The sequence below is a fragment of the Arvicola amphibius genome, chromosome 9 (genome assembly GCF_903992535.2).
Source record: "Arvicola amphibius chromosome 9, mArvAmp1.2, whole genome shotgun sequence".
NCBI lineage: Eukaryota > Metazoa > Chordata > Mammalia > Rodentia > Cricetidae > Arvicola > Arvicola amphibius.
In genome coordinates, this window is record NC_052055.2 from 31,109,934 (window position 1) to 31,135,254 (window position 25,321).

The 25,321-nt window shown below is 46.5% G+C and overlaps 1 protein-coding gene across 1 annotated transcript in view; it reads right to left on the bottom strand.

Moving 5' to 3' along the window:
• Col22a1 (collagen type XXII alpha 1 chain) overlaps positions 1-25,321 on the bottom strand; it is a 223,730-nt gene that overhangs the window by 85,438 nt on the left and 112,971 nt on the right. Inside the window, exons 27-41 of the mRNA XM_038343103.1 lie at positions 23,969-24,013; positions 23,323-23,385; positions 22,806-22,859; positions 20,670-20,711; positions 17,046-17,078; positions 15,019-15,072; positions 14,688-14,741; positions 13,866-13,919; positions 11,717-11,770; positions 10,248-10,301; positions 7,850-7,954; positions 6,856-6,904; positions 2,111-2,118; positions 1,965-1,981; positions 1,601-1,605 (exon numbers count right to left, since the gene is read on the bottom strand). Of these exons, the coding sequence (XP_038199031.1) occupies positions 1,601-1,605; positions 1,965-1,981; positions 2,111-2,118; positions 6,856-6,904; positions 7,850-7,954; positions 10,248-10,301; positions 11,717-11,770; positions 13,866-13,919; positions 14,688-14,741; positions 15,019-15,072; positions 17,046-17,078; positions 20,670-20,711; positions 22,806-22,859; positions 23,323-23,385; positions 23,969-24,013 (691 nt within the window). The remainder of the gene's footprint in view (positions 1-1,600; positions 1,606-1,964; positions 1,982-2,110; positions 2,119-6,855; positions 6,905-7,849; positions 7,955-10,247; positions 10,302-11,716; positions 11,771-13,865; positions 13,920-14,687; positions 14,742-15,018; positions 15,073-17,045; positions 17,079-20,669; positions 20,712-22,805; positions 22,860-23,322; positions 23,386-23,968; positions 24,014-25,321) is intronic.

The following is a 25,321-nucleotide window of genomic DNA, read 5'->3' on the forward strand; positions in this document are numbered from 1 at the left end:
ATGTTCAGATTTGGGATACCTAGTTGCTAATGACCCTGTTCGCCGTGCCTCCCCAACACAACAGGCAACATCAGGAATGCGATATGCCTAGGACTGTTTCTCCCAATCCAAATTCAACAAACACGGTACTATTACATAAGGGATTGCTCTATCCCTCCAGTCTGACAAAGCAGTGGCAGGTGTCCTTGCTCAGACCACTTAATATCCCTGGGAGAAGTCAACCAGCCCAGAAAAGAGCCAAAGGGACTACAATCAGAAAGCTGACTCTAAGAAATATTAACATTATGTTTTTAAGCATCAGAGATAGATAATAAATAAGCTATATTTTTGTCCATAATGGCTATTCCTGCTTCTCAGTGTTTCCTGAGCCTTGTGTGTCAGAGGGTAGTATGGATGTCTTTTCTAGAGGTGATATCTACGTCCATCTATTCCTAGCAAATTGAGTCTCTGCAGTTAACAACTGCCCTCAGTATTAAAAGCATCTCTGAAAACAGCTGGCAGGGCGCCCATCCCTGGTGCAGAGCCCCGCTTACACATCCATACAGGAAGCCAAAGTTGCTTTCAGTGGGTTATTTTTCTTTCCAAAACAACAACAACAACAAAAAAAAGAACATGAAGTTGGGAGGGAGATGTACTGGGAAGCCCAAGGAGATCTGGAGAGGGGTAAGTGGGAGGATGACATTATTCAAAGATAAAGAAGAAAAGCCATACTGCTAAGGTGATTTGCTTTTCCTGCTGCCGTGATGACGACAGAACTTCACTCAGCCAACACTCATTGCGTGTCCGCTGTAAGCCGAGATCTAGGCTCTAATCCCCACTTGCAACTCAGTCACGATGCCTGCTGACTGTCAGTATTTAATGCTAAGTCCTGAAGAGGAATATCAGTCATGAAGATGGGAAGAACGAAACTTACAAAGTCCTTACAAAAAAAAGTAAAAATCCAAACCCAAATCCCTTATTAAGCCCCCTTAATGCCTGCTATTTCCCTTCCTTGTCCTCCCAAGCCCAACCTGGCTGTGCCACCAGCTGTTGGTGATCCCCGAGAAACAGATCAGCCATTGCCCCAACCGCAACTATTCTACTAGATCTTTCCTAATTTCCCTTCAAATTCCTATTTAGTGCATTCCATTTCTTTATATTATGTGGTATGGCTAGGCTTTGGAAGTGTAACATGCTTTGGATCTAGAAAATCTGGTTAAGAAGTATAGGAAGGGGTGCAAGAAGACAAATTTAAAAAAACAAAACAAAAAACCAAGGGCAAACCTGACCCATGGCTCATCTGCCAATGGCTCTTTACAAGAGTGGAGATCCAGGTAGGACTATCTCAGGCACAGTTGAGTGTTTCTTGGTTTGGCCCCAGGATAATGTCAGGCCCCTACTATAATCCTGGGAAGGCCTCATGGTGTTTCTGCACCTTACGACTTTCATCAATAAAATATTAAGATTCTGCCAAGATCCTCTGCATCTTCTGTGCAATCATCTCGAAGGGAAGTGACTACGAAGTTGAGAGACACACCAAGTACTCCAGTTATAGTGTGACCATTTTACTGAAAGTTAGCAGAAAGAAAAATCAGATGGACACATATAAAGTCGAATGAACCGTTCCTTCTAAACCTTGGGTTTGCTTTGAAGTGACTGATGCAGACTTCCCTGCTGGAGCTACCTCTGTTCCCTTCTCAATGCTACATTCCACGTACATCAGGAACCCTGACCCTCAAATGACAAGTTACACTATGAATCTGTGTTCTTACACGCTGATGTTTATACCCCCTTTGTAATGGTCTGGATAAGAAATGCCCTCTACTGGCTCATGCATTGGAACATTTGGTCCCCAGTTGGTGGCACTGTTAGGGAAGGTCACAGAAACTTGAGGAAGTGCAGTGCTCCTGGAGAAAGTATTTGGGTGGGAATGGGGTTGAGGTTTTATAGATGGTCCCCACTTCCTGTTTTTACTCCCTCCCCACTCCTCTCCCCTTACCCTCTGCATCCTGCTTCTTGCATATGGATACAATCTAATCTCTTTACTTCCAGCTGGGTTTATACCCCAACCTCTCTTTCCTTGAGCCTAGTGTAATGCTTCCTCCGTATGGTTAAAATGTGATCACTCTACCCCACACTCTGGATGCCATGCCTTCCCGATAATAGACTCAATCCGCTCTGCAACTGCACGTCTATCTTTTGTGACTTGCTTTTTGTAGTATTATTCTACCACAACAGTAGCAAAGTAACAGAGACACCCGTTTCCTGTACATGCCATTGCCTCTGAGAACATGCTTAAACTTGTATAACCCAAGCTCCCCAAAACACAGACCCAGTCACTGGCTTGGTCCAGTCATACCCTCTCTGCAGAGCTGTCTCAGCTTTCCCTCTCTGGCTGTCATCTGTTAGACTTTAGCTATTTGCATACATCTCCATTAGTCTTCCCACTGTCAGTTATCCATGTGTCCATCTCACCTCTGGCTTTCCTGTAAACAGCATGAAAGTAGACTCCCTATTCATTTGCCTATTCAATAAAATTTGCCACCACATATCTCAAATGTAGATATCTATGTATCTACGCACCAAGTGTCTGCCATAAAGCCAGATATTGGCTTTAATGTCCTCTGCCTGGGTGTGAGAACAAGCACTCTTCATCAGCTGCACTGTGTCAGACACTGAATTCTGCCTTCCCCAAAATAAGCTTCTCTCCTATACCCCAGAGGATAGACCATGCTTAGCATATTCTGACCCAACTTAGCAGCAGTGAGTCCATGATTGATTTTTCTGCACAATGGCCAGGTCTGGCCCCATCTGTGCCTATAGACTATTGTGATGTTAAAAATTCCCTGAAGAAACCATTTCCCAGCTTAATGAAAGGACACTTTCAGAAAATGGCCCCCAAAGGACACAAAAATAAACCTAGCATTCTGTCACCGAGAGCAAGAGGACCCGTGGCTAAGAGGGAACAAAGCCCACTAGCATCTGGGACCCACACTCCAGAGAGGAATATGTGAAAAAGCTTGGGGTTCTGCAAAAAGAAGTTATCGAACAACAGCTCTGTGACATGAGATCATTTCTCCCCCAAGGAGCGCTTTTAGTGTCAAATATTCTTTACTTCTTCAAACAGGAAAGTAACAGTCTCAGAAAGCTAAAGCCATTTGCTTTCTATCTTGTAGACAGTTGAGCTGGAATTCACAATAAGTTCCCTATAAAGTCCAAACATGCTCACTTTGCAGGAAGCAAGCGTTCCTCACTGAGTTGCCTTTTTACCACCAACCAGGATGCACTGAGATGTGCTGAAGGAAACTTCTAGATCGCTGCCTCCATTAATCCCATGAGGTATGCCTTCTCCATACCTGGGACAGGGCTGAAGATCTCTCTCCATCTCTCTGCTTCCCTTCTCCCTTGCATCCCCTCCTCTATGATCCCCCTGAGCAATACATTTCCAAATAAAGAGGTCCTTGAATTTCGACTTACTTTCTAAATGCCTTCAAAGTGGGAACCTTTATTCCTCAAACACAGTACCTTCCACATTTGTACATCAACAGTGTGATGAGTGGACATTTAAGGGGAATGGTTGGTGCAGGGACAGCATGACTTAGCCTGAGCACCCATGGTGCTGAAAATACTCAGCTACACTGGGTCAGGAGTCTGAGCCCACCTTCTACAGTGGTTGATGCTTTCACTGGTTCCCACAAGACTTCTCCAACAAGCTACAGTGTGTGCATAGATCAGATACAGGCTACCTAGCTCAACACCACCCTGCTGCAGCAGGAAAGCTGAAACCACAGGATACAGATGCATTGCACAGATATTGGTGGCAAGCCCTATAGTAGGGAACTATTTCTTATGGATATGGTAACATAACCTCCTCCCCCCCCCCCGCCCCCCGCACACACACACTCTTCCTAGAAGAAAGAAAATGTGTTTTATGGCTCTATTGTTAAGATCCTAAGATACAAATCAGAATAAAAGGAATCAAATGCCTCCTACTGTTAGATAAAGGTTATATGTGATTATGGTAGAAAATGAGTCAAGTCAAGCCATTTACTTCTCGGCCACTTCGGATACCCTGTTTTTGCTTCTAAAAGGTTACCAGTGTCCTCTGGGGCCTAAAGGTCCTTCTTAGGACGGAAGGGTCGGAATGCTTGGGCACTGAAGGAGAATCTGGACAGGACTCAGCAATGGCAGAGAGACTCCCTTAGACAGTGCTGCACTGCCCCAGAAAATATGCAGATGATGTACATTTACCCCTACCATATAGATAATTCCCCCATTTAGAGAAATGCTTGATCATTGGTAAGGCAATCAAATTACCATACTGCAAGCAAACTAGTATACTACAATCTCGATTACTGAAGGTTTAGGATAGTTACAGAGATAACCTGCTTGACTAGGAGGAAATTATGAAGCTGAGACCTACGTTTGCTACTGGCAACATCTATAGAGCCTCAACACCTCAAACTTCCTTATGCTAGAAATTAGTTTGGTGAACTTTTCACACGTAATTTTAAATTCAATTCACTCTGTAGGGTTTTTGTTTGTTTCCTTGTTTATTTTTTGCTAAGATCCCAAAAGTTGTAAAATCAAAGGAAAAAAATGGTAATGGTCTCCTATCAGGTGGTGGACCCTAGGGCTGGGAATAAAACTGCCAGTCACTGCAGCATATATGGAAGCTTAAGATACCATCTGGGATTGGAGGCAGTGTGCTTCAGAAAGTGATAGCTGGCTCAGGGTGACTGGGGGAACAACAAACCATGGTGTGGAAGATACATGAGAATATGTTCTCCATGTTTTCAGGGTGGTTTTTTTTCATTGAGAGAGATCCTGTAGCCCAGGGTAGTCTGGACCCAACCTAATGACCCAGTCTAGCCTCAGACCCTAAATTCTTCTAATCCTATCTCTGCCTCTTAAATTCTTGCATTACTGGCAAGAAGTTCCTTTTAAAGAAACTGTTTTTATAAGTAGGCACAAGTGGTAAGAAGTAATTTTGTAATAACATCTTTATGCAATTTAAATATGCATGTCCCATTAAAGCCAAATATCCGAGCATCTGATCCCAACATCAGTGAGTGACTCTGGCCCACATCCTCTCAAGTCCATCTGAGTTGGTGTCGTAATTCTCACTGTGTGTGGGCATGGCTATAGTTAAATTTGCTGCACCCCATCCCTCAGTGTCCCCTCCGTGTTCAACCCTCTAGCCAAGGCCTACAGCAGCACTTGCTTCTTCCCACACCAGCTGCCACATGCAGTTTCAAAGGAGGACAAGGGCCTCACTCTCCAAGTAGCCACTCACAACCAAACCAGGTTAAGGGTCTCTCTGTGTTGTCCCGCCCCCCCACCACCAGCTGCAGCACTCTGGAGAGCAGGCCCTACAACCCACCTGGGCAGCACAATGAAGCTGACCCTGTAGATAGGGGCAAGTCAGCCAGCCTCAAAGGTCTGAGCCTGGGAGAACTCTCCCCACTACTTGTCCATTATGAGGCAGCATGGGTGAGGGAGAGAAGGTACCTCCGCCTTACCGGTTGCAGCGCTCAGGAAAGAGGCCCAGCACTTGGCCTTAGCTGCACAGTAGAGTTGACCCTATTGACAGGGGTTCGGGTGAACTGGAGGGTGAGCTCGGAGGATCTGACCCCACCCCTCATCTGCCATATGGTGGTGTGGGCAAGGGAGAGAACCACCCCCACCCCTGCTCCTGGCTGCCTGTGGCAGTTGGGAGAGCTGGCCCTGAGGTCATTGGAGTAGGAGAGCTATCCACGCCCTTCAACAGCTTCAGTAAGGCTATATGGACAAAAAGGATATATGGTGTGACTCACTGTGCCACATTACAGCTTGCGTGATGAAATTTTCTCTCTTTTTTTATTCTCTTAAATTTTATTTTACTGGGGGGAAGGGGAGGTTGCAAGAGCAGAGGGTGGATATGAAGGGATGGGGAGATGAGTGGGATCAAGAGATACAATGTGAAAGACACAAAGAATTGAAAGAAAGAGAGAGAGAGAGAGAGAGAGAGAGAGAGAAAGAAAGAAAGAAAGAGCCTCTCTAAACTACTCGGGCCTCACAACCCCGTCTCCAACACCTGCCTGCTTTTGCAGTTTACACATCCGTACATTCCCCAAGCCATGAGCTCGCAGAGACCCAGGAATGTCCTACAGTCCACCCTATAGATGTGCTACAGTTGAAATAATAAGGCACTGGTCATCCAGGCAAGCTTGAAAAATGAATGAAGGATCCGTACAGAAAGACCTTGGGGCAATCCCCTGCTTGCTCAGGGGGATATTGCCTTCGTAGGCCCATGGTTGCTGATGAATTGAGGGAGAGTTTGGCTGGTATTCATCCATTTCCTTCTTCCTCTTTGGTGCCCAACTAGGTGACATTCTCTGGCCTTCCTTTGTCATGAATGCCACTAGAATTTAGTGGGTGGACATAGGAACCGATTTCCAGCGCTGGCCCATAAAATTCTCCCGGCATCTTCTTCCCTCCCCTTCCCCACCGTTTATGCCACGGCCTGGGGAAAGAGGGCAGTGTTGAGAGAGTGCTGGGCTGTTTAGACCAGTGCCCCCTGCCCCCCACACACACACCAGACACCTAGATTCCTATCAGAATTATGTTAAAGTTTGGGGATCATCTACTATCCAAATTTCACCAGTAATAAGAGAAGACTTGGACCGTGGCTTGGCCAGGTGAAAGCCAGCAGCGTGTTTTAATTAGCTTGTCTGAAGCTCATTTAATTAGCCTGTATGAAGCCCTGCTGTGGACATCAGGAGTCTCAGAAAGAGAAATGTGGGAGTGGCTGAGGTGACCAGAGATGCATATAATTAGAAGGTCCCCACTCTCCAAGTGCCATACATACCATCTCCAATTTGCTGGGACAAGCACTTACCTTGGTTCCTAAGGGGCCAGGTAACCCAGGTGGTCCACGAAGTCCCTGTTGAAATGAACAAGGACCCATGAGAGCGGAAGCCCTCACCACATACCAGGCTGCCTGCCCTCTGCTGGAGCAGGAGTAGAAGAACAGCTACAAAGGGGACTGTCACTGCAAGGTGAGGACACTCAGTCATAGGGCCTGGGTGTGATTTCTGACTCTGCCGCTTCCTGCCCAGATGTGGACAAAAACATGCCCCTCTATCCCTTAGTGTGGTTTTCCTCTTCCGATCTTCATACTAACGGCTCCCAAAAGCCAGGCTCACATGCCCCATGGCCCCAAAGCTCAGTCTCCTTCTTTATCACACTACAGAGACCTGGGTAGCCTACGGGAGGGGCTTCCGTTTCCAGCTAATGAGCTTGGCCTAAATGGCACTCATGAACACGCTTGAAATCCAGGCCTATTTTTGGCTAGAGGAGCCCAGCATGAACGAAGAAAAGCGTCTTTGTGTGTGTGTGTGTGTGTGTGTGTGTGTGTGTGTGTGTGTGTGTGTGTGTGCTATGACCACTGGGTAATTTGAAACTCATTTGCATGACTGGCTCCCCCTGGATCCAGAGCAAGCAACCAGAGCTCCTTGTGCTCCTAGCTGCTGCCACACAGGCCCATCTGTGGTTTCACTGCCAAGGCTCCAGCTTCCTGTGGTCAACCACAGGCTGAAAGGATTAAGTCATGGATTTCAGCAATAATTCACAAAGTTAGTAAAAACTGGCATGGAAATACCATGTTATGCGTGTTTTTCTTGATTATTATTAAGCATGCCGGTTGACAGGACTGCATCCCTGGGTCAGGGGACATCCCGAGCCTTACAGCTCCCCTTCCCACGCAGGTCCACTTCGTCAGCTATGGCTACTCATTTTCTAAAATGAGCCTTTGCTTGGCCCTTTCCCAGCTCCCCGCACCCGCAACTAGCCTGGCTTCCCAAAACTCAGAGCACTGCCTGCCACTTACCGGCTCCCCATCCTTCCCTTTTCCAGGTGACCCAGGGAGGCCAGGAGCACCAGGATCTCCCCGTGGACCAGCTGGGCCCGGGCTGCCTTCCTCCCCTGTTGCTCCCTGGGGAGAAAAGAGAACCTTGATTGGCATCAGCAGAGCACAGAGCTCAGCTTAGCAATGGCGGCAAGTCAGCCTGAGTCTGCGTGGAGGCATCTAGAGCTACCTGGAGAACTTTAAAAGACGTGTCCCTCTGGGGCATCAGAAGATAGACCACTCAGTGGGCTGTCAAAAGTTGAATTCTGCTCCCCCCACACACAGCCCCATCCGCATTTACGTGCTAAAGTCCTTTACTGGGCAGAGACTCCACCAAGTTTCATGTAGCCTGTGCCTATCCCTTCTCTGATGGAAAACCAGCCAAGGCTGCAAGCAGGTGATGCTGAGGGGCGGGGGTGTCTTCAAGCCTAGAGAGCAGGGTCATCTTTATCAGCTCCCCAGGCCAGTCACAGAACATGCTAAAGAGCAGACTGTGATTTTAGGAATTTTGCCTTTTTGCCTAAGTCTGGACCCTTTCCAGCCCCAGGCCTGACTCAACAATCTTCATGTTGTTTCTGATCAATCAAGAAGTGTTTGGCTCCCCCTAGAGGTCAAATGGGTCAACAGCACACAGGAAATACAATTGGAATTTCTCCATTTTTAAGTTAGGTGTTCTCTTATTTCTGCATTATCTTTTTTTTTAAGTACCAGCAAGGAATTATGGTATACATTTATAATTCCAGAACTTGGTAATTAGAAGCAGGAGGATTATTGCAAGTCGTACACCAGCCTGGTTGACACAGAAAGTTCCAGGTATCTGTGGACTACATAGGGAGACCCTGTTTCCAAAATCCAAAACACACATGTACACGTGTGTGTGTGCACACGCACACACACACATACACACACACACACACACACACACACACATTGTACCTGCACCACCAGGGCTTATTATTAAGCTTGTGATCAACAGACCACAAGTCAAAGATATTTTCTATAGTTCGCTTTTTCCTCTAGAATATTTTGTCTTCCTGAAATTTTTATTTTAAAACCAAATCTTTTGCTAAAATAAAAAATACACTCACTCTTGTTAAACTTTCACAAAAAAATTTTTTTAAAGATAAACATAATCATGTCTTTAACCATTTCCAGGAGAAACATCTAGAAGGGATCAATCTGATGAACTTGGAGTAGCTCTCTCCTCTAATCCTGGCACTCGGGAGTCTGAGGCAAGGGTAACATCATAGGTCAGAGGCTAGCCTGAGCTATAGAGTGAGTTCAAGCCTAGAGACTCTATCTAAAATACAAGCCATATTTGGGCAACTGTGTAGACTTCTGTAGATGGGACATCTGGAGAAAGGACACCGTATGTGTAAAGGGAACAAAACACACCACCATGTTCTTGCCACCAGTCCTCTCTTCTCAAGGCCATGCTCCTAGCCCCAGTCCTTGGAGCGATGTCCATCAGCTTGGACCCCATGTTTGCTACTGTCCTCATTTTACAGCTGAGCAAACTCAAACGCAACACAATGAGAATGCCATTTGCTAGTGATGGTTTCTCAGCCTTGGTCCTGCTGACACCGAGGATGGCTGAACCGTGCATGTTGAGAGGGTTGAGGTCAGACAGCATCCTTCACTGTGCTCTCTAATAGTTAAGATAGAATCCTGTTCTGTATATACTATGTCGGCTGCACCCCTCCCCCTGGTGGGAGGACAACCAAAAGTCCGGAGGAGGTGAGACTGTCCCTACTGATAATCACTGTTGTCACCCTCGTTTCGAGTCACACAACCAGGGCACTGAACCAGCCTTTAGTGGGTCTGAAACTCTCTCTCCCCTGGGCACTGAAGAGCACTGTGGGTTTCCCAAGCTCTGACTCAGCATCGCTAAGACATGAGCATCTTCCCAAAGTCCATGGTCATGTCAGAGCAATGAGCAGCAGGACCGCAGAGGATGCCTTGCTCCTCCCGGACCTGGAGGCAATTTCCGATGATAGAAAGCAGGATCTTGTTTCCTCCTTCTCTCTAAGACACAAAACAGCTTTCCAAGGCTGGGGGCGGGGGGAGGTTCCCTGGCAACCATGGTGCTCAGTGAATGTGGGATGTACAGTGAGATCCGGTGCGGCTGCTCACCAGCCATGAGATAAAGGACATACAATGTCCCTCGGGGCTCTGCTGGCATCTCTAAGGGGGACACTACTCTGAACCCAGGACAAGCTGTGACAGTGATAAGTGTGAGATGTCACATCCCCCTGTCTCTCACACACCATCCCTCTTGTGCCTGGGCCCCAGCCCAGCCCTGAGAAATGTGAGCGCCTTGACTGCTGCCCAAGTGAAGCCCTCAACAACAATGCCTTTCTGCAGTCTGCATGGCTCTTACCTTCTCCCCACGCACCCCGTCTTTCCCAGGGGCGCCTCTGAGGCCAGGGGGACCCTGGAAAAAGGAAGGTTGTTTACATGGTCAGTTTTTAAAGGACATTGGCCCCTGGGGTATGTCACCAGGCCCCCTTTCACATATGGCAATGAGGAAACAGCTAGCCAGTCACTGAGCAAATGGAGCTCAGTCCTCCTGAGGACTCTGGAGTCTACCCAGGATGCCCTGCAGAGCTACCTCACCTATGGGCAAAACATGAGACCACTGGAGCTAGGGAGATGGGTCAGTGGTGAAGAGTACTGGCTTCTCTTCCAGCGGACCTGGGTTCAATTCCCAGCACCTACACAGTGGTTCACAACTACACATTCCACTTTTGGGGATATCTGAAGCCCCTTTCTGGCCTCCACAGGCACCAGCACACAGTGGTACACAGTGTGTTGAAGGCAAACGGCCATACATACATACATACATACATAAAATATCTTTTATATTTAGAGAGGTGGGCTGTTTCTTCTCCCATCACCCTGGAGCTACTTCAGGAGACAATCCTGCCCCTTTCCTGTGGATTACTGGACACAATGCTCTCCAAAAGCCAGGAAAGTATTGACTATGTATGTACGGTGGGAAAGGAAAGACTATATGGAAAAGAGCCACTCCAACTACTTCCCCATGACTCATCTCCTGCCTCCGTTTCCTCTGGCATAAAGCAGGTCAGGGATGGTGTCCACCTAAGAAGCTTGCTGTGTGGATGAAACAGACTAACATATCGTGCATTAAGATTCTAAGTGTCATGCACCTGTCCTCTGAGTCACAGCTACCTGGGAAGGTTTAGGGAACAAGCCTGGACTAATCTAATGCAGAGGATAAATTCCCTGTAGCGTGTGACCAGATGCCACTGTATAATTTACTGAAAATCATTAAAGTCTAAATCAATGCTTGTGTTGAATCATAATAATAGCCTATTAAGAGGCATCTTGGCTCGCCATCCGGGAGAGGGACAGGAGGAATCTCAGCAGCTGATGTGAGACCTGAAAGATGACACATCTAATCCTGTCTAACCTGGTCTAACCCTGCCTCATTTCTTCAGATGAAAGAGCTTAGGAATGACTGACCAAGGTCTCAATGTCAGCTGTTGGGAGAGCTGGGTGAGAATCCAGGTATCTAACAGCCATCGGGGACCTCTGACTTCTTTGGATTCACTAATTTCTTTGAAGACAAATGGTGATATTGATTCCAATATCAGTAAAATGTACAGCCTCTCCATCCTCACCAAATCCATCTATCACCTAGGGAGCTAAAGTGCTGCCTAGAACCTTGGGTTGGTAATGTTCTGGGTAGTCCTCATTGTACCCTCCTGTGAGGCCGTGCTGCCCACACCTCTATGTGAATGAAAAGGAGAATAAGAAAGTGAACCGTGACAGGCCCTGCAGGTTCATGACCCACTCCGACACCCTTTCTCTCCTCCCAATACTCACCAAACTTCCTGGGGGACCACTGACACCGGGGGGTCCTGCAGGTCCTGGAGCACCCTAATCAGAGATGGAGCAATTGAGAAAAACCAAATGTATTAGTTACAAATAACCAACCCTGGCCACTATCCATAAATGTCTCATATGACTCAGTTTCCCCTCAACTGCAGGAACAGCCTACAGACTGACTATCACAGAGGTTAAAACTGTCCCTCACTGAGACTACAGTATCCCCACCAGTTAGAGTCAAGCGAATGGGCTTGGATGTAGAGTGAACCAGAGACAGGAAGACTCTCATAGTTCCTCAAACCAGGTGATGGCACGGGGCAGGCAGTGTAGCTGCCAGGGGTGGGCAGAGAAGAAAGCCATCAAGCGTGCCTAAGAAGTTTAGGTGACCACCAGTCTTGACCCTATGCATAGTGAGCTGTTCTGTGTTGAATTATGAAGAAGAGGCCCCTGGCACACTGAGATGTTAACGGACAATGGACAAACCTTGCAGGACAAACAGAGAATAGGTGACAGGTTGAGCAGTGGCTCGCCATGAGTTGGACAGAAAGGGACTTTTGGAGGGTGGGTGGAGAGGGCTTGTGATGGGCCACTGGGTCACAGGTGATCACAGGTCTATGTGAGCCTGAGAAGGCTGCTATAGGACAACACCATGCTGATGATGCTGGCTCCATTCACAGAGCAAAAGCATCTGTGGAGAAAGTGGATGAGTGAATGGGAGCATGTATGTGAGCCCGTGTGCACATTGCACGTGTGTGCTGGACTGGATGATGGGTGACTGTTTCCTGAAGTGGACTTTGATTTGAACTTAACACCTGGGTCGTGACTCTGAGAGGGGGTGTGGCTGAGGTCATGTCGGAGGGTCAGTGTCACAGAATGGGAACTAAGGCGTACTCAAAGGACTAGAGATTGCTTAGGGTCTCAGTGTTGTGCACTATCACAGGCCATGTGTGTCGATCAGAACTCACAGGGCACACTCCTAGCCTCCTTACCCAAACCCACTCTACCTACGCTGAGCACAAGGCAGGCAGTCCTTGCTGCAGGAAAAACCCATCTCTCTCCTTCTGTGTCATCCACATGAGCCACTATTCATGACTGGCCCCATCTCCTCTAAGCCACAGTCACAGAATACCAGATCATATAATGATGCTCTGGCCAGGACATTTGGTCTGTGGTCCCTGGATCAGGCTGGACACTGGATGCTTTGTTTGGCTAACTGGCCACCACTCTGAGCAGGCCAGTCATGTCAGTTTGGCTCTGCCACCATCCAGTACCACGGTGACATCTAAGCTCTTGGGCTTTGGCTACACAGTACAGCTCCATGCGGTTCTCGTGAAGAGTGCCTTCCTCTCTGAGACTGAGCACATCTAATCTGTGGATGTGGTTGGGAAAGCTAGGAGCAGCAGCCTCAGAGTTCAGTGGGTGCCTACAGAGAAGTGTCTATCTGTACCATGCCTTGACTGCTGCTTTGTTGTTTGAGGGTCGGTGTGTGTGTGTGTGTGTGTGTGTGTGAGAGAGAGAGAGAGAGAGAGAGAGAGAGAGAGAGAGAGAGAGAAGGGGGGGAGGAGAGAGAGAGAGAGAAAGAGAGAGAAAGAAAGAAAGAGAAACAGAAAGGCATTGAGGCAACAGAGTGAGATAGAGGTACAGAGACACACAAAAAAAGAGACAGAGATAATGTGTGTAACTTGGACTTTATCTTTAGAGTGTATCTATGTAAATCTGAATCCAGGCACAATCCTCAGAATGGCAAGCATGTGGGAGTGGTCCTCTTTGTGTACTGAAGGTCCTTTGAGTGTTCTCTATGTGCACTGAAGAATTTTCTCACTCGTGGGCATGTATGTACAGCACAGGCTTGTACTGAGACTATGCCTTTGTAGCATCCATCTATGTATAGGAGGGAATCGTCTCAGTGCTGGACATGGGACAATGTCCAGGCCTGATAAGAACACTGTGCATAGACCAGACCAGAACAGCTCCCATTTGGCTTCAGGTTCAAATGCCCCCTCCCATATCTGGACTGCCCCACCAGGGTGGGATTTTCTTTCTTAGTCACATCCCAGTTGGTCCAGAACTGTGAGCCAGAGAAAAGATGCTCATCTGGGGCCCCTTCTTAAAGTCCCCAGAACTAAGGCAAGACAGGGGGACTCACAGGGCTTCCAGCTGCTCCAGGAGCCCCATGTGCACCATCATGTCCCTTGGCTCCCTGTGCAGGAGAGATAAAAGGAGGTGGGTCAAAGGCTGCATCTCAGGTACCGCTAGCCTGCTGCTCAAAAGTGACTCATCAGAACAAAGAACAGAAAACGGGTTCTATCAAGTGCAGCAAAGTCACTATTCGCTGGTCCAGCTCATCTCCATCGCTGCCCCTAAAGTCGTCTATTTACCATCATTGACTCATTACGTAAATGAGCTACACAGAGTTAGACAGCCCTGACCTCAGGAGTTTTAAATAACTAATAGGTTCTTCAAAACTGTATAGGGTCCCTTTCCCCCTCCCCAAAATAACTGAACAATTGTCAGGAAATATCCTCTTAGCCCAAACCATACTAAAAAAAGGAAGTTGTTAATATGTACCAGGCATCTTCTAAACCAGCCTGCCTATCAATGGCTGGGGAGGACAAGCTAGTTCCCTGCATCTGAAAAATGCACTGGACACTGAGAGGAATCCTGCTTCTGGGCAACCTCTCTTCAGAACACTGAGTCTAAGGGAGCTTTCCTCAGCCACAGCAGCCCTTTAGTAGAAGGACAGGGACAACCAGCACCCCAGAGCCTGGTTGTTGCTTTGGGGGACAACTTTGCAAGGTGTTGAGACCCTTAATTCTGGGGAATAGCACAAACCATGTCTCCAATATACCCACCCTAATAAGAATCCCCAAAATGTCCAGTGAGAAGGCTGGTGGGTAGGGCAGGAAGGAATACATGACCAGGGGCAGCATGGTCCAGGAACTAACAGATGGAGAAAGGGCTCTCTTACCGGAGGTCCAGTGGGTCCCCGAGGGCCCAGTTCTCCAGGACGACCCTGTGGTCCCTGCAATGAGAGAAAACTGTGCTCATGAACTAGCTCAATATCCTTGTTCTGGGCAGATGGGGCTGTGTGGGGAGCCAAGCAACGGTTGTTATTTGAGATCTACAGAAGCCATAATACCAAAGTCCTAAGGACTAAAACAGGACATACTCAGTTTACTAATTCCTCCAGGGTGTAGAGTGGCCCGTGGGATGCAGACCTAGAGCCAGCCAGGCCTGGATTTCTGGTCTTCAGGTAAATTGGGGGAATGGTAAGTAGTTTCTAGGGTGTAGCTACTCACCATGGTGCCAGGGTTACCAGGGTCACCCTTTTCTCCTTTTGGCCCTTGCTCTCCCTGTTGGTTAGAAGCACATGGTACAGGTGACTCGATAATGACCCCCCCCAATACTTCCAGCATATTCGCCCCACCCCTCAGCATTGACACAAGGACCCCCCCCTTCCATGGTGATCACAACCAAAGCTCTTCCTGTTGGCTGGATCTGGGAGCGGGGGCCTCTCCCCTTTCCCATTATTCAGAGATCCTGACTTACTGCTTAGATCTAAGAACAAGAGTCTCTTCTTCAGGGCAACAGAGCCCCAAACTGTGCCCCGAGATTAAAGCTTGTCTACAGTTGCTTCATAGAGACAATTTCTAGACTATTCCACTGGAAGAGCAAATAAGGAGAAAGGGGGTGAGTGTGCTCCCTGTATCCGACTTTGAGTCTCAGTAGGTGTCCTTCCTTCAGAATGTGTACTTTTCAGGAAGTGAGTAGCCACTCTGGGGCTCAAAGCGAGGAAATGACATCTAAAGAAAAATATTTCTTCTGCATTTTGAGGCAAAGGTTTCCTCACTTTTTCTGTCAAGAACTGAATCTGCCCAGCACATCTCTCTACATGTCTCCCTCAAGAAAGAGATTGGCTTTGAAAGACCTTGCTCTACATTGTATCCGTGGATGGTTCTTCTGTGTCAGAGGGTCAGACCACTCAAGTGTAGAGTTGAAACCTTAGCAGACTCTGTGGAGGAGGCACCTGACTCTACAGATGCTTAATAGGAGGATGTGGCCAGTTTGGAGGAAATGGGAAGGTTCAGAATCAGGTATTCAATTAATAGATGGTAGAGGTGTGCAGGAAGGGAGGCAGTGAGACGGGTGTCCTGATTGTGTATGGGAGGAGATTAGCCTTCAAACACATCACAAAAGGCACTTGCTATGGCTGACAGACATCTGACGACTCCTGAAATCTAGGCAGCATGGAGATGCCCACCCCTGCACTTCCTTCCTGTCTCATGTTCAAGCTTAATGTCCTTCCTCATCCTCCCATGACTTCATCATCGGACTCCGTGTCTCCCTGCCACATATCTTTCTATTATATGCAAGATCTGTGTCCTTGAAGTCGCATCGACTTATTGGAGAAATGGAGACAGCAGTGGTGGACCATGGGTCTTTCCACTCCGCTCTCTCAGCTGTCCTGTGTTGTGAAACACGGATCTTATCACAAGGAGAGAAGAGCCACAAAAGGAGGAGAGGAGCCAGGCATGGTGGTCTTTCATCCAAGCACTCAGGAGGCAGAGGCGGAGAATCTCGGCACTTGAAGCCACCCTGTTCTATACAGTGAGTTACAGATTAACCAAGGTTACAGAGTGAGACCCTGTCTTAAAACAAGGAGGAGTGGGCAGCTCTTGCTGCTGCTGCTAGTGGTGGTGTCAAACGTTTCCTGGCCTCAGTGCTGCCAGCAGCATAAAGAGATTCTGAAAATACTTTTTCAGAAGTCTTCATAGAAGAAGGAGGAAAGGGGCCTTCAGTCTGCAGGCTATGGAGCTGATTTTCATCTTTCTGTTAAATGTCTCAGTGTCTGCAGGAAGACACTGAAACTCTACCCCGCAAGCAGTCTGAATGGAATATTCTGGAAATTATCTCTATGGAGTAACCAACTTCAGGGGACTAAGGGTTTAAAGTATTCCCATCGATGGTCTCTTCATGGCCAACATTGGCATAGAATATTCTGGCATCTCCAATATTTCTAGTCTCAAAGCAATGGGCAGTTCTGGCCCCAGCAAAAATGGACTCTAGACAAAGAGAGTATGGCCTATGTTCTTGACCCCCAAATTATGTCCCTAGAAGGTCTGCCTGCCATGAGAACCAGTTTCTTGTAGTAATTTATCCCTATTTTTGCCAGGACAAGCTCTAGAAACCCTGGTGCTGCCTAAGCAGCATGAAGGACTGAGAATCAAATCCACAGAACTGCCAAGGCCATCCCCCCGCCCATGCCCCGCAGCATCACCAGATGAGCTGGTGCAACAGGCTGCATCCAGGGACCGCTGCTACTTACTGGCATTCTAGGGTGCGGTGTGAACACTGATGGCTGGAAAGGAAACCACACACGTTAGAAAGCTCACAACCAAAGGAGTCTTCCATTTCATTTGTCAAAACCTTGCTGCCTCTCAGAGATTTGTCAAGTCAAGGAGCACATCCTTGAAGTGCCTTTTTTTATATTTGTCTTTTCTGGGGGAGAGAAGAGTTGCATTTTTTTATTCCTTAAAAAATGTATGCATGCATGCCATATACCTTGATCATATCCATTCCCCACTCCCTCTCCCAGCTCCATGTCCTCTTGTTTTGATGGTTCACTGAGTATTATGGCTAGTGTTGCCCATCGATACGTGGTGTGAAGTTCCACTGGGGCATAGATAGCCTACTAGTGGCTACCCTAGCCAAAAAAAAGTATCTTTTTGGGTTTATATTCTTGAGACAGAATCTCATAGTCTAAGCTGGCTTCAAACTTTCTAAATAGCCAAGAATGACCTTGAAGTCCTGAGCCTCCCATGTTTACCCACCAGGTAGTAGGATTATATGTGTGTCCAGCTTTGCCCGTGTCTTTTATTTTCATTAAATTTGTCCAACAGAACCAGCTTTCTTTAAATGATGTGCATATGTGTGCATACATTAATGAGGGTGTGCAATAGGTAGATTTAAAAGCCCGACCCTTCTATGACTCTGGATATGATCTTTGAGTTTCTCTGCCCTCACCAGTAAGAGGGGGGTAAACACCTCCTCAAAGCCAAAATGGAATACTCCATGCAGACAACTAGAAGGCTGCCTAGGACACGGAATCCAGGTCACTGCATCCTTTTCTAGTATTAACCTGTCCTGCGCTAGCCAGGGACAGGGGTGAAGAGGAGAATAGTGAGGAGGCCCAGCCACTGGCTCGTGGAGAGGCCAGTGGAGACCGTCATGACTTCAGTGACTCCCCAGCTTTGTCACCATCCAGGCTAAACTCAGTCCTTTCACAGATACGACTCCTTGGGCCTGAAACACTGTTCCTCTTTTAACTTGGGCCCAGTCTCCAGGACTCCTCTGATTGTCCCCATAGATGCCGCTTTCTTCTCTAGTACTCCAACATAATTTATATAATTAATTATATAAATAATATAATTAAGAGGTCGTTGAGTCCTCTTAATATATCCACCAACTGTACTGGATGTTCTTGGACGGCACTCTTTTGCACCTGTGATTAGAATGCATTCCCACCGTTGGTGCTTCTGTCTGTCCCACTCGTCTACATGTCTGACTCGGTGGCATGCTGTTTCTATTACTATAGCTCTGTAATATAGCTGGAGATTGGAACGGTGATCCCTCCAGCATTCTTCATTTTTGCTCAGGGTTTCTTCGGCTGTCTGGGGCCTTCTGGGTGTCCATCTGAATTTTAGGGTTTCTATTCTTTTTCTGTGAAGGTCGTGGTAAATTTTATTGGGATTGCATTGAATCTGCAAATTGGCAGATGATCAAACCATATGAATTCTATGAGTTCCTGAGCATAGGAGATGTTTTGTGCTTTAATGTCTTCCTCCATCTCTTTCTTCAAATATTTAAAGTTTTCGCTGTAGAGGTCCGTCATCACCTTGTTTAGGTTTATTCCTGGATATCGTTTCAGACTACCGTGAGTGGAGCATGGCCAGGACCTTTCTCTTAGCATTTTTGATACCAATAAATAGAAAAGCTAATGATTTTTCTAACCTGATTTTGTATTCTGCTGCTTTACTGACAGTGTCAATCATTTCTAGAAGCTTCCAGTGGAAGCTTTAGCGTGTTTTATGTAAAATACATCATCTACAAATGGGGATAACTTGACTGTTTTTCTTATTTATATACCTTAATTTCCTTCCTCGGGGAGCCTATAAGTTCTCTGTGAGGCCTGAGGCGTGCCAGACGTTGGCCCAGAGCTAAACCCAAAGGGACATGGTAAGTAGGCAAAGGAACACGAAGATTCACCACAAAAGGTAAAACATAGCTTCCACTCTTGGCCTTCAAGTCTCTAGTTCCAGACTCCTCCCAGTTAAACCACTGCTGTGTTTCAGTGTGTTTAGAGCCCACGTGAATGGTTACAAGCAACTATAAAGACGTGGAAATACATCATTTAGTGCAAGAAGTATATGACTAGTAAACCTAAGTACATGATTGATAGCGGCTCCCATGCACCAAGGGATGATTTCACTGGCCACTGACACGTGGAGATGTGCCTCTGTCATGTTTTATGGGTAAGGAAACTGAAGGAACGAGGCATGAGCTTCCTGAAAGCATCTGAGCAAGAAGACCATGGAGAGTCAGAAACTGACATCGGATGGAAGCCTTTGCTCGCAATCCTTCAACAACCAATATACTGATTTTTCCTGCTTAGCTTGCTCTATTTAGTGTGTTCATCCATAAAAGCTCAAGACAGCCGAGAGTGTGTATGTGTGTGCATGAATGTATTTGTATTCACATGTGTGCACGGATATGTGTGTGTTTATATGTCTGTGGAGCTGTGTAAGTGTGTGTATGTGAGGATATGCGTGCCTATGTGTCTGTGAGTGATTACGTGTGTACTGTATAAAATTGGATTTTGTGATATGGGAAGTCCAGGACTTACTTAATTCTGTTATAATCATGTAGATTATCGTGTCATCATTATAAGCAACATTACAACGTATACACAGTTTGTAGATAAACGTAGCCATTGTGGCAGGAGAGAGCTTATTCTAGAAAGACACTGAATGAACCCCTCAAGAAATTCTGTTTTCCCCAGGAAACTGGCGCTGGTAGAGGGAAAAGATTAAAATCCGGTTTAAGCCAGAGGGGAATTTATCTCCAGTTCTCTCAGGACTTGCAAACACAGTCACAAGCAATGTCTCTGTCAACTGCCCAAACAGAACCACAAGAAGCAGAGGAAATACTGAAATAAAAATGATTCCAAAACTAGGCCCATTGCAGAACTCTTGGGGATAAGATAACTGATAATGAAAGTGGCCATTTTATATTTATTATTATAAACTAAAGGTGCCAGACAAAAGCTACATCTATGCTATATATGCTACAAGGTTCTGACTACTCCTTTTTGATCAGGGAAAAGCGGAATGTTGTCAAAAGAGAATCATATTATCTTGGGATCTCTTTCTCCCTTCACAGCCACTCATGTTCACTGCTGCTTCTGTCTAACACTCCATTCACTATCAGGCAAAAATCTATTGGATATATTAAAAGGCCACCAACTGCAAAGCTAAGGATGGCATTAGATAGCCTGTCTCTAGACCCCGAGAATGCCGGTGGGAGAGGAACCCTAGGCTTGGCTTATGATACTGTGGCCCCACCCTGAGCAAATGACCTCTTGTCTCTGGATCTCAGCTTCCCTGAATGCAGCAGGTGGATGTGTACTCTCCAGTGTCTATGATATATTCTGATAAACAGTAACTGTGCTTCTGTTGAAAAAGTGAATAAATAAGGAAGAGCTAGCTAGGAGTAGGTCTAGTTAATGGTGAACTAATGAGGGCCTAATAATAATTAAGTGGTGTGTGTGTGTGAGTGTGTGTGTGTGTGTGTGTGTAGTGTGCTCATGCACAAGTGTACAAGTATGGGCGTAGAGGGAATCCCACTGCCTTGAGAATTCAGAGGAGTTAAGATTAGAATCAGGGTAACTTACACTTCCAGGTAAACCAGGGGGGCCTGCTGGACCAGCCTCACCCTAGAAGAAATGAAGAAAGATAATAAAACGTGATCTTAATCCTGTCAATTCTGCTTATGCCAAGAAATGTCTATAATAACACGCTCCCACTCCAGAAAACAGAACTGCTCTCCCTACACAGACTTTAGTAAATTATAGTTAGGTGGGACAGGACTTGGGAGGATAGGCAGACAGATACACACACACACTCTACATTATAAACTATCTCAGACGTGTTTTAAAGCATCTAGACTGACCTGCATAGCTACAGGTTATTGAAGTTCCACGTGCCCTTCCAGCATTTTGAAATAATAATGAGGAAACTGAATTTGTTTCTACTGCTGCCACCAATGCCAGTGTTTGACCTGTTATGGCAAATGCTCCCACATATGTACTTTACCTCAATGGCCACACTGAAGTCTCATCCCCTTAGAGACACCCCCAGAGCTGTACCACCTTCTCAGGAGAGGCAGACTGCTCTCATATGCCTACATAAACTAGGATTATTATTGTGCATAGCTTAAGTTTGGGAGCCAAGCTTGAAACCCGACCATATCCATAAGCACTAAAAAGGTAGGGTTCCTCTTGCTTGTTTCTTCTGCTACAAAGAGCATTCTAAATTATGTATCTCATGTTTGTGAACTTGATTCATCTCTGTAGATAAGTCCATAAAGTATATCTTTAGTTTTTCAATATGTATAAAAAATGACAGGTTTCATAATGACATTATATTAATATATGTGATGTACTCTGGTCCTGCACCATCAACCTGATGGACCCTTCCTCATCCAAATAGCCCACATTACTTTAATGTCACATACACATTCACATCATCATATACGTGTCATATACACAGACATTTCATAAAATCTAGATACCACATGAGAGGTAGCATGTGGTATTTGACTTTAGGTCTGATTTATTGTTAACGTGATTTCCTCCCCATTTCAAAAATAAAGACACTGAGACACAGAAGCCTCAGTCCCTTTGCACAGGCACAGGCGAGCAGCCAGCCAAGCACCGAATTTCACACTCAGAACCCAGCTTTTCAATTGGACTGACAGTACAGAAGTTCCACAAGCACTTCCACCACAATCACAGGATGACTCTGCCTCCTTCCTGACAAGTCTGTGTTCTAGCGCTCTCGAGGTGATCATGTCCCCTATCATCCTGCCATGAACAAAGTCAAGAGCTCTAACCCCAGCGCCTCCTAGTGGGGGAGGGTGGAAAAACACACAAATGGGTACAAATGGAAGATGTGTCTAAAGCAGAGGACACAGGATGCCTTGGCAGCAGCCTCCTTGCCCATCCCAGAGCTATACAGGAAGAACGGTTGCCAGCAGGGTGTGTTGCAGGAGGGAGACCCTCCAACTTTGAGTGAGAGGCTTGACTTCAGAAAAGCCATGGGTTTGAGATCAGTTTGACATAGATAGGTCTGGATTCCAATCCTGTGTGTCTGTGTTTTCAGCTCTCAGTTGCCCTTGACAAGCAAGAATTACTATTCCCCAATTCCAAGGTTCTATCTGCAGCACAAAAAGACTGGGGTGGGAATGTATCAGTGGAAGGCAAGGCTGAGGCATGGACTTGCAAAGCCCAGTCAGAAGGGGGCAGTGTTGCTGTAGCGTCTTATTTTAGATTTATTATTACCCAGAGCTCTAGGGGAACCTAAGATGACCCAGATTCTTTAGACGTCTACAGGCAGTTCTGCCAAAGCAGTTACAGCGTTGTGGTCTCCCCGAGCGTCCAGATTCTGGGAAGGAGCATCTCTAAGAGAAATTGCGTTTCTGAGAATCCAAGTTTGAACAGAAGTTCCTGGAAAGGTGCAGCATCCTAATCTGGTCCTGGGTGGAGAAACGACATTCTGAACTTCCCCAAAGATCATAAGATCACTATCTAGTCAGAGACTTTCTGGGGGAAAAAAAGAGAATATCAGTGTTGATAGATCCTTAAGACAGTGTAACAGTGCTTCTGGGTGTCAGGATTACTCAGAAACATGCTTAGCGGCAATACAAATACATCCTGTAAAACATCTTTTCTCTCTCTTCCTCCCTTCTCTCTCTCTCTCTCTCTCTGCTAGGAAAACCACTAATAAGGATGAAAGCAGGCAGCCCCTACCTTTTCACCTTGGGCACCTTTTAGCCCAGGAAGTCCCAGTTCACCCTTTTCTCCCTAAAGTAAAAAAAACACAATTCAAAAGCTTTAGAACCCAACACAATACTAACCACTGTCTCTCTGGATAAGGGCACTCTGACCTTGAGCAATGGGAACATGCGTCCCACCTGTTCCCCACCCCTCATCATAGTCTTTGCCTCATCTGCAGTCCGGCCACCGTGAAGCCTAACTCCAAGCAGGCTCTTGAAGCAGCTGACTCCTGACTTTGGTACCTCTACCCCTCCTTTCCTCTGAGGATGCCCTAATCTTCCCAGAGGTATCTCCTGGCCACTGTCCTTTCATCTTTGCTTCAGGACTCTAGACTCTGATCTTCTTGTATTTCTCTCCCTTCAATGCCTAGAGTAGTTCTATTCTCCCAGTCAAAATCACCACTTCATCCTAAAGGTATTAGACTCCAGGAGAGGATCTTTCCTTGGGCACAAGCACAATAGCCCTGATGGGAAGAGACAGTCACACTTGCCTGGTCTCCTTTCTCTCCACGCAGTCCTGGGAGGCCTGGAGCACCAGGAAGGCCAACTTCCCCCTAAGAGAACAAAAGCAGGAGATACCAGTGGGAGGTTGTCCCTGTGAAAGAGGTCCTGGGTCGCATGCTTTTCATCCCCTCATAGATCTCACGCTTAGTGACGTGAAAGGAGAGCTCTGCACAAGGGAAAATTCTGGAGAATCTGTTTTAGGGTACCCCAAGATCCTTCCTGTGTGCGCCGTTGCCTCTCTTAGGAACTGTCGCCCTACTTCTCTAGATATTTGACTTCTCCATCTTTTCAGGACTCAGCCACAATGTCAGTCCTTCCTTCACTTTCTTTTCTGACATCCCTAGCCCCCTCTTCAGGATGGCGTGCCTCCGTCACTACAGTGTTCAACTGTTCTTCTATCATCTATATTCTCTCCGTTCCTAGCTGGGCTCTAATGCTCAAAACAACTACTGATACATAGGACATGCTGAAACACATTAAGCAAACAAATGAAGACATGAAATAAATGTAATAAACTTTCAAAAGACGGTATCCTTCTTGACACCTGAAAATGTTTACCTAAGATGTGCTGTATGATGCTGATTCGTTAATTAAAAGAATGAGCTGAATAAATAAAAATATGATCAAACTAACCTTCTCGCCAGGATGACCTGCAAGGCCCTGCTCCCCAACTTCTCCCTGTAGACAGAATAACAAAGCTCCATCATCATCTATGCATGCCTTCAAACATGGCTGGCATTCCCCAGCTGGGCCCACACAACCACAGTAACTGCAAGCCCCGGGTCTTGGCTCTCTCAAAAGGAACACTAAGTCCCAGAGACCCTGAGGCATGAAGCCCAAAGGGCTCATTCTTTCTACAGATAGGAATTCCATGCTCCCTCATACTGCTTTCTGCTTTCCCAAAAAGAAACAGCTCTTGCCAGAGTTCATGCACACTGCGTTTGCTCATCGTGAACCCGAGTATTTGCAATTCCAATCAACAAGGAGCCTATACCTAGGACTCTCGGATCCATGGTAACTCCAGGTCTCAGGGACACATCAGGGAGCCTGAGAGGCCACTCTTGGCTCAGAAATGAAGGAGAAGCAGGGGTAGAATGTGTCCCTATGATTAGTTACTGTTTAGTCTTTTCCTAAAGTCAGGCAGTCCGTGTGCTCAAAAGCAGGGGAGAGTTGAGTTTCTTCTCCTCCCTGATGTGTTGCAATGGAGAGCATCCTAGAAGACTAAGTCTGTTAAGAAACCAGGCTTCTAGGTGAAAGCTTGCCATGAAGAGGTTCACACCAATTCTTGTCCCTTGTCAATTTTTTTTTCTCATTCATGACATTTCTACTGTGGTCTGAATGCTCTCGCCAAAACTTTGTGTTAAAACATACTCTTTCTTCAGTGACTTACTCTGGGGCGGAGCCCTCGGGAGGTGATCATTCATTTCAGTAGATTTGTCATGAATGGGATTAGTGCTTTTACCAAAAAAAAGAGAGAGAGAAAAGAAAAAAGAAAAAAAAGAAAGAAAAGAGAAAAAAAGGCTTGAGTGAGCCTGTCGTAGCTGTCATGGGGGCTGCTATCCTGCTGTCCTTTAACTGTCCATCTTATTCTGAACCTCAGGTACCGCCATAGCATCTAGAGATGTAAGGATCATCTACAAAGCAGAAAGAAAGCATCTGGAAGCCTCCAAACTTGCCTGCACCCGGACCTTAAACTTTCCAGCCTCCAGAACTGAGAGCAACAAGTTTCTGTTGTTTTTAAGTCACCTTACCTGAAGCAGTTTGTCATAGCACACCAAAGAATTAAGACATTTCTCCCACTAGCACTGTGCAGGCAGGCTGACATGAGAGACGGGATCAGAAGTGTCCCATTTCATGGCTATCAGCTGCTCTGTCACCAGGGCCTTGTAAGAATAGGTGCATGGCAGGTTAGTTCCTAAACGAATGACTTAAAAATCGCCAATTACCTCAACGGAAACTGTGTTGAGTATCTGTCACACTATTTAC